General features: G+C 31.4%; 1 protein-coding gene across 9 annotated transcripts in view; it reads left to right on the top strand.

Annotated features, from left to right (window-relative positions):
• Positions 1-21935, top strand: part of LOC123264105 (potassium/sodium hyperpolarization-activated cyclic nucleotide-gated channel 2) — a 251655-nt gene that overhangs the window by 199367 nt on the left and 30353 nt on the right. For all 9 annotated transcript variants that reach the window (XM_044727188.1, XM_044727187.1, XM_044727191.1 and 6 more), the window contains 2 exons: positions 17602-17765; positions 21622-21758. In XM_044727188.1, coding sequence (XP_044583123.1) covers positions 17602-17765; positions 21622-21758 — 301 coding nt within the window. The remainder of the gene's footprint in view (positions 1-17601; positions 17766-21621; positions 21759-21935) is intronic.

Genomic DNA, 21935 nt, shown 5'->3' with positions numbered 1-21935 from the left:
GTAATGAGCCCCAAAAAATATTTCTTCGGTAAATGTAAATCTGTAGAGGTTACCGATTTTTCGGTAGAGGCTACCGATTTTTCGGTAGAGGCGACCGATTAAAATCGGTAGAGGTTACCGATTGGAAATCGGTATCTGCTACCGAAAAAAAATCGGTAACCTCTACCGATTACCAATCGGTAGCCTCTACCGAAAAATCGGTATCTGCTACCGAAAAAAAATCGGTAACCTCTACCGATTACCAATCGGTAGCCTCTACTGATTATTTTTTTCAGTGTAGGGATATGCGAATCTTGTTCGAATCGAATATTCGGAAAATTCGGATACCATTTGCAGGATTCGAATCCTTCTAGCTAATCGAATTTTTTGAATATTTGACTCGAATTTTGAATCGAGTTATTCGATTCGATTTAATTAGAATAATTCAACTTCCGACTATTTGCATACCACTTATAATTGTTACTTTTTATATATTTTAATAAATTTCTGGTTGAAAACAATAGCTAATTGAAGTTTGAAAGTTTTCCCAATGGAAATATGTGTCAATAAAGAATATTTATGCAGCAAATGTGTGTTATTTCTTTGCGCAAAAATATGTTTACCTAAATGGTTAGATATGTTGACCCAAACGTCGAATGTGTCAACATATGTATTGTGGCGTTTATGTGGACATATGTGTCAACATATATAAAGCTTATCAAATACTTTTTTTTGTGCACATATTTGTTCCCACATGAACAAATATATTATTTTTTTATGTCCTTGAATTAAAAAATTAGAAGCTTTAAACATTTGCAAAAAATGTTTTTGTTATCATTATTTCTCTCTCTTGTTTATCTCGAGTTCAATTTAATTACTAATACTAAAATTGGACACTAAATTCAAAAATTTATTTATAAACAGCTTAAAAATAAACAACTTCAATAATTTATCCGAGCAAAGTAGACTTGTATTATATTCGATTGTCGCCTGCAATGTATCAATGAACATTTAACGATCGTTTCATTATTGAATGTTTCATAAATATTTTCCGGCGATCGTCAACCAAAGATAAAGTAATAAAAGATCGTTTCAATATCAAATATTAAAATATCAGCCATTGAACGATGCTCATCAATATAAATATTTCATGAAAGTACAAAACTATCAAACTGTCTCATGTATAAATCATATGCGGTTATAGTTATTAATGTATGTATCCACTGTTATTTAACGTACCATAATGTAATGGAAGAAAAGCTTCCACCTCGTAACGTATACGTATTCATGCACGATCTACCTTAAACTATTGTCGATCAATAACAAAACGCTTATAAAGATATTTTACGGCTGACAACTGAATATTTTCCAACCAAACTTTACCGATAATTCTTCTTTTCCTTAAAATTAATTTGATTTGCAATAAATTACAGCTTAAAAAATTTAAAAACAGACTTTAATAGCAAATCAAACTAAAAAGTGGAAATTAATTTTGAATGATTATCAATGAAAATAAGAATAAAGTAATGAACAAAAAATTCATTTTATTGTAAAAAAAAAAGTATAAGATTCTTTGATTTCAATTGTTATAATTATTTTATTAATAGATATTTGCATAATTAGGATTATTATGAAAATATCTTTAAAAGCACTCTACGTTTTTTTTACAATAAAATGAATTTTCTCTTAATTAATCTATTCTTTTTTTTTAATCGAAAATCATTTTCTACTTTTTAGTTTGCTATGATAGCGTGTTTGTTAGTTATTTAAAGTAATATTAATTTTCAAATTTTTTAGTCTAATTAAAAATCAGAAACGTCAGATTTTAATATTTTATTTAATAAAAAAAAAAGAACAATATTTACTGTAATTCTATGGATGGATGTTTAACCTGTGAAATTAGTCATTTTTTTTGGTTCTCAACTCATGCAGGAAACCCCCAGAGTTGACAAAGGGGCCAGGCTTGGGCCAGTACTGGGAAACCTAGCTTCGGCGTACCTGTATTGGCCCATGCGTGGGCCAGGCTGTTTAACCCAGCCTCGGCCATGCCAATAATTATCCAAGCTTGTGCCAAGACTGGCTAACCTAGCCTTGGCGATTCATCGGTGACCCAAGCTTGGGCCAAGACTGGGCAACCACGCCTTGGTCGGCCCAATTATTACCCGAGCCTGGGCCAGAACTGGGTCACCCAGTCACGGCCACAATGATTACCCAAGGGTTAGCCAAGATTGGGAAACCTACACTGAAAAAAAAAATTAACTTATTTCAAGAGAAAAATTCTTGAACCAAGAAAATAACTTTGAAGAGTTTAATTGTCTTCAATCAAAACGAAAAATTCTTTAATTAAATAAAATTTACTTAAATCGAGAAAAATTTCTTAGTTTAAGAAATTTTCTACTCAAATCAAGAAGATGAAATTCTTAAAAATTATTTACTTGATTTAAGTAAATTTTTTTTTCTTTGTAGCCATGGGCGTTGAATGGCAACCAAGACTTGAGCCAGAATTGGGTAACCTAGCCTTAGCCATTCAATGGGAAATTCAAACTTAATAAATCATTAACTAATAGAATTTTAAACAGTAAACATTTATTGTTTAACGAATATTTGCTAACAAATTATAAAATTTAAAATTTATTATTTAACCAAGACAATTGCATATCGTCAAAATTGATGTGGTCTTAAAAAAATTAAAATATAATAATTTACAGTTGAATTTTTAATATTGATAATTTTAAACATGATAATTTATCATAAGATATTAAAAATATACAGAACGATGTACAAAGTTTAAAGTAATATAACAACTTGACTCTTTCATTTTTTTTAACTATAATAAACATTTGTAAAAAAATAGTTAATTTTCATCGAAACACAATATTAAATAACATAAATTATATAAATAATAAACCGTCACACTTCGTCACTATATAGATTTAGCTTATCAGAATAATAAGATGTGCATCAACTTATCGGTCGTACGGTGTAGGGGTTAGTTATCGGTCTGGCAAGCGCGCGGCTCGGGTTCGAATCTCGATTAGAAGAACGGATACGATTTTCACACTTTATTTCTTATAATTAGCAACAGTTAGGTTTGAATTTACTTTACTTACAAAATAAAATAAAAAAATAACATTCCAATAATTCTTTTTTATCATTTTTTATCAAATGGCATGGGCCAGACTTGAAAATTAACTATGGATCAGCCATGGTAACCAGGCGTGGGCCAGTCCTGGTAACCAGGCTTGGCCCATTGTTATCATCCCAGACTTCAACCAGGACTGGACCAAGCCTGGCTTACAAGCTTGGCCCAGAGTTTTACATAGTTGAGCCAAGGCTGGGCCAAGCTAGGCCCCGTGGTACTTTCCTCTATGGGAATACGTGTGAAAACTGTCAAATTAATCAGATATCTTAAAGTCGGTAAAAATGGTCTTGAAAAATTACGATAGATATACGTAGATACATACAGGTCAAGCTAATAAAAGCATATTAAAAGCCACTACTTAAAACAATGTTAAAAAATGATTGATATTAATTCTAATTAAAGAAAAAAATTAAGAACCTTTTTTTTTTTTTTTTTTTTCAATACGGCGAATAGCTAATAAAACTAAGTTAATAATGTAAAACCCATTGATATTTGCGTTCAAACATGTTCGAGATAACTTTCCTGACTAAGAATCGATTGTTTAGCCAAGACAAGTGAAGAAAAGAGGTCTGAGTAAGTATAAAAGACTTTGGCTTACTATCTCATTACAACTGAATATCTACGAGCTCTCAGCATTTCTTGCTCTCATTAACATTTTTTTTTACTTTACTATAGATATATTTTACATGGAAACAAATGAAACCATTTCTTTAAACTTGAAAGTAAAAGAAATAATTTGATCGGTTTTTAATTATACTATCGAAGTTTTATTTTTTATCATATCTATCATCAATTTTAATTAAGTGTGCAATGCCAATTACACTAATGCATAACTATTTATAAGTATACTGTAATTTTATACAAGCGCGTTCAAGTATTAATGGAAGGCAATTATATGAGAAGTCTCAAGTTTAAATTTCAGAATCCCAATTGTTAAATAGGTTATTCATATAAATGTTTCAGAATAAATTGTTTTAATTTCTTAATATTTCTTTCCACAGAACCTGAGGAAGTCATAATGTATGAAAAGTCGTTTAAAAATTACTCACTGAATAACGTTTATTTAATGGGTCTCTTTCCTTTGAATTGTTAATGTATTTAAGTTTACATTAGTGACTATAATTTAGTCTTACCGTAACCTGACTAGGCTAAAATAAATATTTATATTTTATAGTATTATAGTTTTCCGATTACTGGACAATACTGACAATAGAATTAATATAGTATTGAAAATTAGTCAAAGATAGTAAATTATCATTATAATATTGACTGGACACGTAGTATGAATAAATAGATTGATGAAGGCCAATTTATATTACATTTCCTGTCGATTTGCGTTCGTACAGCCTTGATAGCCGTTCGAATATTGGTAGTTGCGCACGAATTTACGACACTGTAATCTCATTTATAAGTCAATATCCACACTCATAAATACTTAGACATACTACGTTCGTATATTTGTATTTACATTTATACATGTATATATATAAATAAATTAATAATAAGATTTTAAGAGCATGCAGATGCAGAAGGAGTGTTGATCTCAGTGGGCCACGGCCGACTTAAGCAGCATAAGGAGTAGGAAGTGCTGCTAATATTTTATTAGCCAGGGATTAGCAGGCCTACTCATACTACTTCCAAGACATAACACATGTTTATGTACTCATTACCGTATTATTACCGACATAAACGTTAAAAGTTTTTTTTTTACCTTGGCACTAAACTCTAGTACTTTGAAAAATTTTTAAGAGTAATCGAGTTCACGCGTGAAAACTAATGACTCGAAATTTATCTGAGACATCTTTTTAGTTTTTCTGGGGAAAATAATTTTAAAAGTCATTGATATTGAGTTTTATTTTTTAAGTTAATAGTTAAAGCAATTTGAATATTTAAGTAATTGTTGCGTGAAACAGTTATTCTAAACTTCTCTTGATTGTTTTTGTTATTCAGCAAAATGTAAATTTTCGCATCTGCTGATATGAATTTAATTCCACTTCTTTCGTTGTATTTTCACGGTATGATTGTACTAAGCATTTAAAGTTGTAGATTCAATTTAATAATTTCAACTCATTTTATTATTTCAGTAGTAATTGCTGCAAATTTTTTTCTGTGTATTATTCTCTTTTCGTATGGAATTCATTAGCGTTTCCTTGAGAATTTTTGAACGACAACTAATATACTGATAAAAAAAAAAAAATAATAAAAGATTCAAGAGAAAAATATCTTTAATTAAAAAAGTCACTTAGAAAAAGTTTTTTTCCTTGAGTCAAATAAAAAAATTTTTGAATTAAGATATTTTTTTAGTTCAAGTAAATTTTACTTGGTTCAAGCATTTTTCTTCTTAATTAAAATCAATGAATTTCTTCAAAACGATTTTCTTGGATCACATTATATGAACACTTTGAATTTTTAAATAAAAAATTAAAAAAAAACGATTGTTTTTAAATTTTTAGATTTGATTATTGTAATAAAATATTCAACGGTGCCTTTGCCATGAAAAATTTGAGATGAAAATCTTTTTTTAATTGATTGATAAAAATTATTCAAATTAAATTTCATGCACTTATAATAAAATTAATTTGATTTACAAGCAAAAATTTTGAACCGTCAAAATTATTTTGAAAAATTTGATTATTTCGAATCAATTAGAAAAATTTTTTAACTTAAAAACTGCTCTTCATTTAAGTAAATTTTATTAGATAATAAATTTTATTTTCATCAGCGTATTTATTTCAGTTTTTATATTATTCATTTCAGGATAATTTAAGTGAATTTGTCAAACGTTGAATATTTATACTTTCTGAAACTAATTTGCAAAACGCGTGGACGGTAAATTCCTCGAAGGTGGAATTTTTCAGTGAAGAAAAAGAAACGTAGTAATAAAGAAAAAAAAATCAAGACTAAACTGAGTGCATTAAGTCTGAACGAGAATATCATTGTCTTGAGTTTAATGTCAATTAGTGGATTTGTCACGGCCAAGCTTCACTGACACCAACTGAATCCAAGGGAGAGGGGATGCAATTAAGAATGGCTTAATTAATTAATTCGTCTCTATTCTCAACTCTCTTGCAATGCTGACTTTTTAAACATTGTCCGTGACCCGTACCCTCTTTTTCAAACGCTTAGTATTTGGTAAGCTAAAACTACCTGATCATTCAATTTTCATACAATATAAAGTATAAAATATACAATTTATATATTTTTGATATATAACTAAAACAAACCACGAAGGAAAAGAATTCTATGGAGGATTCAGAATTGCTGCATTTTCTTTATCGCCTTCAAGCGCCGTTAACTCGCAAGCAACTTTTTTATTCACTCCTACGTGCTCTCGCATAAGTCACCTTCATTTAAAGTTATCGGACAAGTTTTTCCTTCTATTCTTACAAAACCTAAGATAAAAATACCCGCTAGCGTCATCATGTCATGAGATAATGCCTTTTAAATTTAAGTAGATCTGTCAGTTTTGTTTAAATTATCAACATTCTCTTTTTATTGAGCTATTATTTTTAGAATTCTTCAATATTCATTTCTCAAACGTAAATAAATATCTACAAATCCACTGAATTTTTCGTCAATTTATCAAAAGCTTTATTTTTTCACCCATAATATTTTCTTAATGTTCATTATGTTTCTTCTTCAATAATAGATTTTTGAATCTACAAAATCTTCAAATAATTTGTAAAAAAATTTTATTTAACCAGAAAATTAGTACAATAAAAAAAATGCTATTATTTTGACAAATTTCATCAGTATCTTTCACTTCATTATTAAATCCATTAATATCATTTAAAACCTTTGACTATTCATAAGCACAAAATATCACTGTTATTATCATTAATAATAATTATTATTAATAATAATAATATTTATTTGCCCTTTTTAGGGGTACAAATGCGGACCCCCGTTCCGCTTACAAAAAACACTTAAACTGCTACTTATACTTAATTTACATAACTTAATCTAATACTTATTACTACTATACATCCAACCCACAGCACACTACCATACCAACGAGACGGCGGAAAAAGAAAGCCACGCAAGGCAAAGAAAATACCGCCCAGCGTCTCACCCACTCAAATCTCCATCTATCTCACCCATCCTTCCGGACCTCCGTTTCCGCTGCATCTCCACTACTTCCTATCCATACTACTTATTGTGGCCTGCAAACCCCCATAGCATTTCGATCCCCATTAGCCAATTTTCCCCTTGTCCTTCCTCCCCCAACACCTGATTTCTCATCTCCTGCCACCCCTTTTCCCGACCTAAACCTGAACATATCTCCCATACATGATCCCAAGTCTCCAACTCCCTCTTACATACATTACAGAGCCTTTCTTCCCTACTCTCCCAATATCTGTTCCCTTACAAAACGTCTCTTAGCCTGAACCTAGCTATTCTGCTCCATCTATCTTCGCTCCAACCTTTTTTTTGAGGTAACCTGGGGTGCCTCCACTTTTGATAAATTTATAATCCCCATTACTTCTCGAACCTACGATCCTATCCCATCTCTCCCTTTCCTGTCTTTCGTTTTCCATCTTTATCATATCGTCTCCTCTCATTAAGCCTTCCTCCCACTTCCTCTCTACTTCCACTAGATTCAATCCTCTCTCCTCATATAAATCTCTTCTCTCTGCTTCTCACCCGAATGGTTGTCGAACAACCAAATCCTTCTAGCCCAATCTCGCCCGAACTTCCTTTTTCCAATCCCCCAAATCTGTCCCAAGATCCTTGTTCCTTTTACCACTCTCTCTTTTACATGATCATTCTGGTCCCCATTCGCCCTTATCACATAACCTAGATACGTGTATCTGTCCACCTCCTCCACTTCTTTTCCTTTCCAATTCCACCGAACCTTCTTCTTTCTATCTCCACCTTTTCTACATCTCATAATTCTTGTCTTTCCTACATTAACCTCTAATCTTTTCCTGTCCACATATCTTTCCAAGGTCCTTATCATTTCCCTCATTTCATCTTCGTCCTTAGCTAATAAGGCAATATCATCTGCGTAGGCCAAAGAGTACACTTTCTTCCCCCCAAAAAGGTCAACACCTCCCCATCTCCCTTTCTCCAGCTCCTCATCCAGGTCCGCCAGGAAAATCACGAATAGCAGAGGGCTTAGAGGACACCCTTTTCTAACTCATTTCTCCGTCCAAAACTTTTCTCCGAGCTCCTTTCCAACTTTAACCCTGCTAGACGTTTCCCTTAGTACTTCTTCACATCTCTTCACTAATCCCTCTTCTCCTCATTGCTTCACACAGTTCCTTCCCGTCCACCATATCAAAGGCCACTTTGAAGTCTACAAATAATATCACTATTTTCCCCCTACATTTGTCGATTCCACGATTGATCATGTAGTTCAGGACGTATATATTATCGATAGTTCCTCTCCCCTCTCTGAATCCTGCCTGTGATTCAGGCAATAGTCCGTTTCCCTCCACCTCCATCTTTAACCTCCTTTCCAGAATTCCAACATAAACCTTATATGCCGTCTGTGTAATTGTTATCCCTCTATAGTCCTCCACCTTAGTTCCATCTCCTTTTTTTCTTTATTGGCACAATCACACCATTTTTACAATCCTGTGGCCACTTATCTCCGTGCCAGATCCGTTGGCAGATCCTCCAAAGTTCCACTAATACTCCTTCCCCTCCGTACTTCCAAACCTCATTCGGAATTCCATCATCTCCCACGGCTTTATAGTCCTTCAACCTTTTCACCACGTCTCTGACTTCTTCTAGACCAATCTCATCACCCTCAGCCTCCTCAGTCTCCTCCTCCATGTTCCCGTTCTCCCCAATTCTCCTTACTCCCACTCCCCCAAGAGCATTACGAAAGTGGGTATCCCACTCTTCCCTCTTAATATCTCTATTTACTATGTCCTTCTTCTTCCTTCCCTGATTAACTATTTTCCAAATCTGTGCCTCCGATTTAGCGCATTTTACCTGATCCCACCTTCGGTTTTCTGCTTCTTTTTTCTCTTTGCACATTTTACCATACCTTCTCTTTTCTACCAGATAGTCTTCCTTTTCGATTTTACCCCCCCCCCCTAAACTTTTTCAGCGTTCTGTTCAGACTTCTTTTCTCTTCCCTACACTCATCATCCCACCAGCCAAAGGTACCACCCCTTCTTTTCTCCTCCTTATCCGATTTCTCCATAGCTCTTTTTATTTTTCTCTTCAGTTCACTCCAAATCTCTTCCACCTCACCTTCTGTCAACTCCTCTTCATAAAACTTGCTATGGAACTTTTTTATGCTTTCATTAGACCACACTCCTCTACCTGTCCTATTCTCTACCCTTTTGCGGACTTTTCTTATTCCATATCCCCTTGCCTCAATATCCACCACAACCGGTAAGTGATCCGAATCAGTCTTGTCTTCTATTTTCAGTCCTTTTATCCTGTCTCTATTTCTTTCATCAATTAAAACTAAATCGATCACTGAACACCCTCTCTCTCCAATGAATGTCCATTCTCCCACCTCATCTCCTTCCACACATCCATTCAAAATTGCCCAGCCTCTCTCATTAATAAACTTGCATAGGTATTTGCCCTCCTTGTTAGTAACCGTGTCCCTGGAATTTCTCAGCCTTACCTCTTCCTGGCCCTCCATATCTTTTAACCTCCCTTCTGTTCCCGTTCTTACGTTGAAGTCACCACCAATTATTATTTGTTTATCCCAAATTTCCTCCATCCATATCCTCATGAGTTCTTTCTTCCTATCCAAATCTTCATTAATATATACCCCTATCACCCACCACCAATCTTCTCCCAGTTTAACCTCCCTTTCCACCCATCCCTGCACATCCCAATTGCCTCTTTTTCCCACCTCAATTCCTTCTTTAATCCCCACTAAAATACCTCCTTTCGCTCTGCCCCTCCTTTTGGGAACTATCGCTTCCTGTAGTTCCCAACTGAAACCTCTTTTCCACGACTCCTTTATCTCTGACCACTTCTTACTATTAGCCCAAGTCTCCAGTAAGACCACCACATCCCAGCTCCTCAGACCTACCCAAAAATCTTCATCTTTATTTTTGACCCCCGCCTATTCCAGAAACCTATCCTGCATGTAACTTTCCCTCCACCTGCATGAAACTTTCCCCTCTCCTTGCCTCTCCCTCTTACATTTCCTCCCCCCTACCCCCTTTTACCAACCTCCACCCCTATTCGTTTTCCACCTGATGTTTCCATCTTCCTTCTGCTTCATCCCATAATCTCATGGATCCATTCACCCACATTTTCATGTACCCCACTTTCACCATCTTACCAAGCGCCCTTTCTTTCATAGCTTCCTCCAATAAAATCCTTTCCTTAACTACAATTTAACCCAAAATATACCCAACAAAATTCCAAAAAACACTCCGAAAATTAATAATGTAGCACCACCGCGTATTATATGCAACTAATCACTACAGCACCGGAAACGGAAGTCCCACTTCATTATTAAATCATATGCTATCAATGATGAGTGTAAATTAAAACATCTTCATTTCTTTGATAAATAATATAGCTCCTTTTTCATAAGAAAAAAATTGATTATAATTTTTTATTTCGTCTAGAAATGTGTACGTCCATTGACATGTTGTATTAATTGGTTTAGTAGTTGATTAAACTAAAAACTTATGTTAAGTAAGCTCTTGAGAAGATTCAAAAAATTATATATATTAATACAATAACTTATGAATATTTGCATCCCATTTCAGAAGAAACGATAAATTTACTGCTCATATGTCTGATATCATTTTCAAGAAAATTGTGAGCACTATCAGTCAACACAATTAGTTAATTAATTATTTACTTTTGTTCGTGTAAAATAATTAGTTAAGAAAATTATAGGAGTAGGGGGGGCGGGAGGGCAAAACGGAGTTGAGTGGGCAAAATAGGGTACCCTCAAAAATACTAAATATTCCTAGGAGGATGTGTGTGTGTGTGTGTGTGTGTGTGTGTGTGTGTGTGTGTGTAAACTTCTCATAACTTTTGAACGGCTCCACCGATTTGAACGATATTGGTGTCATTCCATAGAGTTAAGCGAAACTTAGACTTTCTCATAAATTTGAACTAACTCTTAAATTTAACCAGATAAATTTTGAGAAATCATAAAAATAAAATTGGAAATAAATGTTTTTTTTTTGAATAACTTTTAAACAGATGTAACGATCGATTCTAAAATCTAATCAGCACTTAAACTTGAATAATGACGTTGATTGATGTGTTAGTTCTAAAGAAATCTACCTAGAAAACTAGATTTAGCGAATTTAATCGACAATAACTTAAAATTTCCTTCAGTACTCCGTTTTGCCTCCCCCCCCCACCTTTCTCTATACATAGACTTACCATAAAAAATCACGAGATAATGCTACTGTCTGACGACAATAAAAATACAAACTAAGGTAAAAGCCCCAATAGATGATCATGTACCAGTATATGATCACTCCATGTATTTGTATACCTATATTTGTGAATATATATATATACAAATACATGGAGTGATCATATACTGGTACGTGATCATCTATTGGGGCTTTTACCTTACTGCTATCTAGCAACATAACATAATAAAAAAAATGATTTGGCATGGGAATGACTTGAATATTATTAACGGTCGATAACTTTTATTTAGAATATATAAAATTTATCATGTGGCAATGCTTTGACTTCATATAAAAGAAAAAGAGAAAAAGATGTACATTTTTTATCTCTCGATATAACTTTAGATCGTAGACTTAACTCTCTAGTAGGGAGAAAATTCAGCGATCATGCACCCTCTGTCGGAAATTTTCAACACTAGCTGTTGTCAAAAAATGATATTTGGGAATATATGATCACATCAGGCCAAACATAGACATATTAGGGCATATGCACTAAGAAAAAAAAATATTTCTATTAAGATAATTTTCTTGGCACAAGAACATACATTCTTTATAATTATTGGGAATATATTTTCTTGTCTAAAGAATGGGTCGAATTAATCTAAATAATTCTTACTTAAGCTTACTTCGAGTAAAGCTATGTGTTTGCTTACCTATTTCATTAAAAGGTAAATATTATATGATGAAGGCCACGAAAGAAAACCATTTGGTAGCTGAAAGAAATAACATCTAAACGAGTGTAGTAAACAGTGCAATCTAGGTGACAAAGAAGACTGTGATGTTTTTATACTTCCTAAGAAAAATGTTAGAATATAAACAAACTATTATCCCTTATTGAGTTCTTGATAATTATATGAGATGGTCTATATAAACAAAAATGTAACAAAGTTTGTAGAACAGACTGTACATCTGGTAAAAATATAATAATAATAAATATATAATGAAGGCAGATATTGATATTTTTCTGTCAAAAAATTAATAAATTTAAATGATTCATTTTAATAAATTCTTGAGCCAAAAAATCTTTTCGCAGAACTTATCAATTTCATATTCATCACAAATACAAAAAAAAAATTCTTAAATTGAAAATATAATCTTAAAGAATTTGATTTTAAAGAAATTGCCTTGATTAAAATAAAATTTGTGTCAATAAATTTTATTATTTGATCTATGACGATTAATTTCTTAAAAACAATTTTTCTTACTACGCCGGTAGAAAGTACGAGGTTCCGGCTGCGATTTCAAGCCGAAAATAGTATATTTCTTACCTAGGGCAGGAAAATAAGAAATGTCTCAGATTACATGTAATTGTTGACCGAGGCGAAGCCGAGATCGACAAACATGTGATCTGAGGCTTTCTTATTTCCTGCCCGTGGTGAGAATACTATTTTTCTCCTCGACGGAGGCGGAAAGCGGCATTTTCATTTAGCACAGCGGGCGAAAAATTGACGCTTTCTTCTGGAGGGGAGAAAAATGTATTCATGCACTGACAACGAGACACGAGGCAGCCGAAAGTCCGAAAGTCGGTAGTCGCGCTCACTTTATAACTTATGTTTATAAGCCTAACCTTACTTGTGATTGTTATGAATGTATCTGTCTTGTTATGTATCAATGATTTTAGGTAAAAACTAAGTTAATTACAGAAAATAAACATTTATTTTAATGAAATAAGACTTGTTTAATATTTAAATTACAAAAAAAAACGAGAAATATTTTTTATTCTGATAGATATTCTCAAATAAATAAATTGATTATTGAACAAATAATTATTTGAAAAAATACACAAACAGATTTTTTTCTTAATTTTTTTTTCTATGCATTTTACGATTATTATTTGATTTTTTCTTTTTTTTTATTCTTAAAATCAGAGTTAATTTATAATATATTTAGAACTTTGAATTTATTTAATTAAATTAAGATCTTTTCTCGAAAGAAAGTAGTAATATGATAGATTATAAATTAATATCTTTATTGACAGGTGTATTTGATGCCTGCCCCCGACCAGCAGCACTCGCTTCGCTTGTGCCGCAAATGTCAGGGACAGGCATTAATTTTTTTCAACGCAATTTTTTACGTACTTTTGACCGGATAGCAAGAAAACTAGTATACACTACAAGAGCAGAAATTTGAGAGCTCTGAACTACGCGCCATGATGCCCTCGGCTTCACCTCCATTAAATAGATTATAACGTACTCCTGATTATGTTAGCATCCTCGAACAGACAATAGATCGAACCCATGTTATTGTTTAGTATGTAAACACGGTTTCATGCATATACTTTATTGTCGACTAGTACTAGTAGGTTTTGCTCGTTTCGCCTCGAGTGATACCTTATTCTTGATCTCCATATATATTCATCTTCATCTATCCACATATACATAAACTATATTCCTATCATCAGCTTCTAGTCGCAACACATGACACATACATATAATACTAAAATGTTCGACGAGTACATTCGTCCTTACATGATACGCGACTTGAATGCCACGCGAATCGATCGAGTCAAGTTGCACCGCGTTAACAACTTTCCCGTTGAGATTCGTCGTCCACATCATTCCTCCTAACTGACGTTATAATCAATACTCGCCCACGTCAAATATATCTCATTATAACTGTATGTACATAAATGTATATGCATATATGATAACCAAATAGAACCAACAATATAGCGCTGGGATTGCATCAAAGTTAACTTAACTTAACTGCATCATGTAAAATCAGAAATGACCGCACGAGAACGCGGAAATGATGTTTCTAATATTAGAAAAGGAATCAATGACTTAAATGCTCGTTCTTTTTTTGCTTTTTATCTTTTATTAAGAATCTGTTATTTTCAGATTTAAGAACATTTAAATTTAAGTGAGATTTACGTTGAACTGTTTCCATTGTTTTAAATTTAATTCTATCCACGTTTTAAAATTTATTGAATTCAAAATTTCAATGGATTTTTCTTTTCTAAAGTCTTTATAATTGGAAACTAATAAAAGGCGTATTGAACAATGTAATGAAAAAAGCAAAAGTAAATCATAATTTTTTTTTAATAAAAATATAACATGAAAGCATTCAAGTTTTCAGTGCATCCGTGATTCGCTTTGCGAGTTGTTTTGTAGACACTGAAGTAAACGGGTAAATTTGCGCAGTATCTCCCAACGAACGAGCACGAACATAATCCTATTAAAGAATTACATTTCCACAGAATCCGTCTTTCGGTTCTATTCCGTACGAGCGACGTAAATGCCGGAATACTCTACACACAGTTTGTGTCAAACATTTATGTATTATTATGACATTAACTCTCTTCAGTTATCAGTCAATTTGTCTTAATTCATACTTTTTTTTAATCATCATCGGCTCATGTTCATCTAATTGTATGCTTTGGTGGATATCAATTATTCTTATTGTTACGAAATAATAAAAACAAATTCTGTTACGTTCTTGTTGAATTGAAAAATATTAAAATTTAAAATAATGACTTTTATGACTTTGACAATTCTTGGAATTATTACTACTTCGTTGGTGATGAATAAAATTCATACCCGTTAGGATGACGAAAAAACTACCTCAATACTTTTTTGTAGAGATATAATTTCTTACAAGAATTAATGGAAAATTCAGAAAAAAATTCTTTTCGTAGTTTTACCGGATAAAAACGTAAAACAAATTTTTTACGTGTCATTTAAGTAGGAAAATAGAAATTCATCGAGCTTCATGGAGAATTGAGATATCAAGCTGCGCTTTGAAGGGAATTTTTTTTATACCTTAGAGAAGCTTTTGAAATTATACGCAAAAGACTTTTTTTTTTTTGGACCACTCTAATATGTAAATGTTTAATCAACGAATTTTTATGGCTCATTTATAAAAACCCTTTATTAAGTTAATTTTTCAGAGAGATCTAAGCAACAGGTCCTCCCAATGATCTAGATGATTTATCGATCATTAAACGTGGCCAAGCCTAGAATTATAAATTAAATAAAAAAATTTTCTAGAAATAATGAAATTTCCAGAATGTAACAAATCATTTTCAATTTTAAGTAAAATTTTTACCAAAAATTTAGTGAATGCTTTGAGATGTGCATTTTTTCGAAATTTTTTACGTAACAAAATTTCCTCAATAAATTACATCGCTTTATACATGTTTCACTTCTCAATATTCTTTTTTGGGTATTTAACGTTGGTTCTATCAATCTTAAATCTCTGCGGTACGAGATCATGGTTAAAGAGTAGTTTTCTATCTTCAGTAACTAGACAGTCGATCCATCAATAGTTTTTAACGTGAATGTAGAGTGTATTTTTAAATGCTTATTTGAAATTTTGAAACCTCAGAATTTAAATTATCGTTCACTCATATAAATAGCAGTAGTACATTGAAAAGAAAATAACTTGATTCAAGAGATATGTTTTTGATCTAAGAAAATTTTTTAAAAGAAGACTTTACGTCTTGATTCAATAATTTTTTGTCTCAACCCTTTAATATTCTGGAAGCGCAATGAATCTCAGTGTGAGATATTAGGGGAGAGAGCCAATCATAGTCCGTTATGCGGTTGTGTGAAAGACGGTTTAGTTGTAGTAGTGTGTCCATGTGTCCCTTTCTACTACTTTTCTGGCCCCCTCTCTAGAAAAAAGACTATAGCTCTCTCACTTAAAAAAAAAGACATATAACTCGAATTAAGAGTGGGGATTCAAGGCCGAACATTAAAGGGTTAATAAAACTCGTTTTCTTGTTTTCTTAGTAGAGAGAAACTTAATAGCTTTGATCAAAGTTAGAATATTTTTGTAAGATACAATTAAATTCTTGACTGAAAAACAAAATTTTCTTCAATTAAAAAAAATCTGAAAAATGGTTGACCTGCAGGCCATCCCTGGATCTTCTCGCTTTTCTTGAACTCGGAAATCTTCCAATCTGATAAAAACTCGCACTCTCAAAATCGGACTGAAATCTACAACTTTCTACTTTTGAAAATTATTAATTGTTAAAGCGGGAACTTAATACTTTCGTTTTCTAGAAGAATTCAAACTTTTTGGTTTAAGAAAAAGCCTCATCATCTTATTTTTGAAGATATAGAAAATAACAGAAATCCGAGCATTTTTGGAATTCTTGAAAAAAGTCGGTAATAACTTGAATTAATTTTATTGCCTATTTTAATTCAAGAGCAAGAAATTTTTTAGTTAAATACAGGTTATCATATTTAAAAATAGTTAAGTCCTTCGTTTAAGACTACAATTCTTAAATGAAAAATTTTTTGTCTTCATATGCAACGGTTTTATATTTTTCATCGAAGAGTGAATTTTTTAAATTGAAATAACTTAATAATATCTCGAAACAAGAATGAAATTTTAAAGAGAATATTTTTCTTTAAAGTTTTTTTTTCAGTGTAATCCCACTGTTTGTAATGTAGTTACAGATTTAACCATTTAAATAACAAATTGACTGATGATAAAGTAAAAAAATCTTCTAATTTTTTATTATGAAAAACTTTTTAAGTAACAATAAATATTTAACGTATGCAAAAATATATTTTTAATTCATTTTCAATAGCCTATTCAATCAAAACTTTTTTGCTCTTGAATCTTTTTACTTTAATTTTGACTGTCCAATTATCTATTCGTTAGAGATGAAATTATTTATTCATTTGTAAACCCAGTACTCGATTGAGGATTAACAAAAAATCTATCATGTGGCTAGTATTGTCACAAGAGAATTTTCATTCGGCAGAAATCTAGTTCTCGCGTGAGACCACTTTTTTCCAATTTTTTTTCTATTTATATTTTTTTTTGTATATACTATTTTTTTTGTATCATGAATTGTGCTTGAATCAAAGCAATTAGAGAGTAAAATAAAATATCTCTCGTTTTTACTTTTTATCTTCAACTATTTCAACCTTTATTGAGTATTTTTTCGTGTACTTTTTTACCGTGACCGAAAAATAAAAAATTTCGAGCAAAAACGCTACAATACCCACCTGTTGTATACAACTGGCTGTCCCTTATATACACTAAAAATATTGCATACGTACATACAAAGCTACAGTGTTAAATAACTATAACCATAAATTAATATTTATGAATTGTTATTTACTTTTGTGTTTGTATTTATTTGTTTTCTTGTTACAGGTTTTATTGGGATCTATGTATGCTGCTGTTACTAGTAGCCAATCTGATAATTCTACCAGTTGCCATTAGTTTTTTCAACGATGATCTAAGCACCCGATGGATAGCCTTCAACTGCCTTTCGGATACAATATTTCTTATAGATATTGTTGTTAATTTCAGAACAGGTAATGTCAATTTTTTAATTTAATTTAATTTATTATCATCTTCACTTTCAATAAATCGATTTTTTTTTTAACTTTTCGAAAGTAAATGTTTTCAAAAATAATCTGAGCATTCTAAATGTAAATAATGTTTTTCGGTTTAATGAAAGCTAAATCTCAGAAACTACTAGCCCTGATCTTTATAAAATATCAGCCACGTATGAGTTCGTCATGAACTTCAATCATCCTAAAATATTAATTTTTACTATTATTTTTATTGCAAAAATCACTTTATTTTTTTTTTGAAAAAATTTCGCTATTTTGTTAATCATAAATAAACATTTATAATTGTAGTTCAGGACGAACTCACTGTCACACTGAATGTAATGCTATGTACTTTTCTCACAAGTTATCTTTGATGATCATTTTCGTTTTTTTTTTTTTTTCACCTATTTCGAGAATGTTTTTGTTAAGCCTGACAACTTTTGTATAAATATCTAAAACGAAAATTTTGAAAAAAGTTCGTAAGAGTAGTATTTTTTCTTACCGTACAAAATAAACTAATCTTCTTACAAAATAAATATTTAAAACTAATTTGGTAATGACGATTCACGCAGAAAAAAATTGACAAGAAGCGATTTTCCACCTCGAAGTTTTTTTTAAATTTATTTCCGTTTTTCTAATATGACTTTGCAAAAAGTACACCTCATTAAAATGATCATAAATCAATGCAAAAAGAATCTAAAGATCTCGTTAACCTCTTTTTCTAACAACCGAAAGTTTCATATTTCCAATGAAACTAATATTTAGAACTGCAATTTTTATGAAAAGCTTTAGTCCATGATCGTAAAAAAAAAAAAAAAAAACATTAACATCTTTATCACTCCTCTCAAGGATAAATGTTCTCCTTAAGGTACTACTTTTGAAATCGTACTATTTTTCAACTCAGAATTGATAAATTTTGAACGTAACTGAATTACTTATTAATTAATTCAAAAGAGGTATTTTTAACCTATTCATGATGAGGCTAAAAAAGTAATCAGGTTAAAAAAAATGAAAATTAAATAATAAAACAGTCGATTAGACTGCACTTTATTTATATCACATAAGTTATAAATAGTTGAATTGAACGATCACTTGAACTCTTAAACTACACCATCAACATCTAGTTACGAATATATAACTCGGTAATTCGGTTCAGTCGGCGATCTTACAACTCTGAGAAATATTTTAAATTACGTAATATGAAATAGAAATGCGCAAATAATTTAAATAGACATTAGAGTGCATCCTGTCTACCGTTAGTTTACATTTGATAATATTTATTTAGGTTATTGTCCAGATGTATTCCTCTATTTATTTTGATCGTAATATCACTATCAGATTCGAATGATGCATCAAAATAAATAAAACTCTCAAATTTGTATCAGTTTTTTTTAAATAAAATAATTTAACAAAAAATTGAAAAAAAATTTTTTATATAAAATTTTTACGGTATAGTATAATTATTTTTGTTTTATAGACGGGTAGTAATTTTCAATCAAAATCACGATAATTGTAAAAATTGTGCAATCCTTGATCTATTATCATTTTTTCAATAAAAATAACCAAAAATTAATTTATTTTACGTCAGACTCACTAAAAATTTTTGAAATTTTGTGTTCAATTGCTATGAGTAAATTAAATTTTGTAGTAATTCTTTTTAATACATTGATGGCGAAAAAAAGAAAAAAAATTTTTTGTCAAGTAACTACCCCGGTAATTTTACCTAGAAAAATTTCCTTGATGTAAAAAAAAAACAAATTCTCGAAAAAAGTCATCAAAAAAGACGTAACAGAACCGACGTGGTCGTACCTGATACTTACATACTATAAAATGAATAAAGATGAGCTTTTATTTGGATTTTCGTTTGCTTACACTTGACACCACAGAACAAGACTATTGTTTGCCCGTTGAGCAAGACTCAGGAGCATCTTGACATTTCATTATTACAGAGGGATTAATTTGATGCGCCTTTGAGTGGCATAAAGCTAAATTAGGTCACAAAAAACAACACACTAAACATTTATTCTTATTTAACGTCCACGTGTGCTTTTTCATTTCGAAATTTAAAATTAAAACAGCTTAGACGTTGCCACAATTCCAAAATTAAATGCTTTAATTTACCTATTTTATTTTATCACGTTCAAGAGAATATTTAATAAACAAAATTATATTATACAATTAGAATGATAATAACAATTGTTGTCATATATATTATCTGATCTAAAAGACTGAAAAATAAGGTTGAGCAAGTTATCAGAAGCAGAAGTGATAATTTCTCTCCCTTCCTCCCTTACGTAACTTCATCCTCGAGATGATGTAGAGGTTTTCACAGCCGTTACGACCGGAAACAACACTCTGGGGAACTCCTTAGCAGTATCAGCCTTGCTCGAGTCACCACATACCAAATTCCATGTCTATTTCCAGCTCTGCAGCTTTCAGATCCCCGTGAGAATCCACTCAGAAAATTAAAACCGGTAAATGTCTGTTACTCTGTTCGATTTTTCTTCTTTTTTTTTAGGATAGTTACCTACGAATAATGATCAAATCTATTTGATATATCATTCTCGTTCGAATATAAAATAATTTTTGTAAAGTCAATTAAAATTTGACTCTTAATTATTAATTCGGTTTTTACCCTGATGATTATGATTACACGTCCTGGAGCAGAGGCTATGTTGTGTAATTTTCGAAATTTAATCTTGAATATGACGTCTGACGTGCATTAGATGGAAGATTTATGCGTCATTAAAATTTACGTTACCGCTGGACGATAAAAGTTTGAAATTTAGAACGACGCTGAATTCTAGTGTATAATTAAGTGAAAATTTATTCATAATCCTAAGATTACAATGTATTAAAACGACAAATGTATTAATATGTTACATGTAATATAGAATATGTAAAAGAAAGTCGATGGAACTATAGGTAGCTCGTGTTATGTTACTTTGATAAAGTTAAAGCTTCTGGTGGGCGTTTGCATGAATTTTGGTCGTGCTTAAAGGACTTAATCTTTCCTATTTTCGTTAAATTCTGTTAGTTTAAAGTGGATGAAGTGACTCGAAATCCTCCACTGAGATAAAAACTAACTTGAATTGAGAAGAATATTCTTCAACCACGAAATTTTATGAAACTGAAATTGACAGATATTCGAAAATTTTTAGAATTTTTTATAACAATTCGTAAAAAATTTTTTCTGATATGATTTTTTATGTCCTTTTATAGAAATATCAAGCTTCATATGTCCTTATATGATTTTTGTATCCAAGTTAGTGTCGAAAATCGCTGACAAAGGGTACATGATCGTTGAATATTATCCCTAATAGAGAGTCAAGTCCGAAATATAAATTTATAAAATTAAAATAATTTTTTTTACTTCCTCAAGGAACTTATTTGACATTGTTTGAAGTTAATTAAAGTATACATTTACAGAAAAAATAAAAAATAGAAAAATTATAATACATTTTTTTGTATGCTCATATATAGCCTTATATGGCCATATACGATCAGATCAAGCAAAATATAAAAATTCGCTAATATGTCTGGAAATTTTTAACGAGTCCACATGCAGGAATTGAAATAAAATAAAAATGCAATTTTTTAAAAATATTTTTTTTAATGCTAATCTCTTTGCTTGAAGATAATAGTTACATATCTGCTGATTTTAGTATTATAAAAATTTCCCTAAAAAATTTTTTCTCTTAATTTCAGTAAATATCATCAAATTCTCTTGAACTAAGACAAACTTTCCACTAAACTTTTTTTTATAAAACTTAAAAACCACAACCCTCATCTTTTTAATTAAACAAAAAAATAATTAATTTAAAAACTGTTACAGGAATAATGCAGCAAGATAACGCTGAGCAAGTGATACTGGACCCAAAGCTGATAGCGAAACACTACCTCAGGACCTGGTTCTTTCTTGACCTTATCTCCTCTATACCACTAGACTACATTTTTCTCATATTTAATCAAGTAAGTGTTTTGTAGAAACATTCCATCTTCCTCCTTTTTTTATTTTCATTATCTTTTCGCGTACAGTTCAGCCTAGCCCTGCTCATCGACCCAAGACCAAGTTTAAACCTTTTTTCTACGCTCCGATTTCATTCTCTAAAACAACTAAATAATTTCCCTCAGCTTCCCACCTTCCAC

The sequence above is a fragment of the Cotesia glomerata genome, linkage group LG4 (genome assembly GCF_020080835.1).
Source record: "Cotesia glomerata isolate CgM1 linkage group LG4, MPM_Cglom_v2.3, whole genome shotgun sequence".
Classification (NCBI taxonomy): domain Eukaryota; kingdom Metazoa; phylum Arthropoda; class Insecta; order Hymenoptera; family Braconidae; genus Cotesia; species Cotesia glomerata.
The sequence above is the reverse complement of the archived record's forward strand: the minus strand, read 5'-3'. Positions and strand labels throughout refer to the sequence as shown.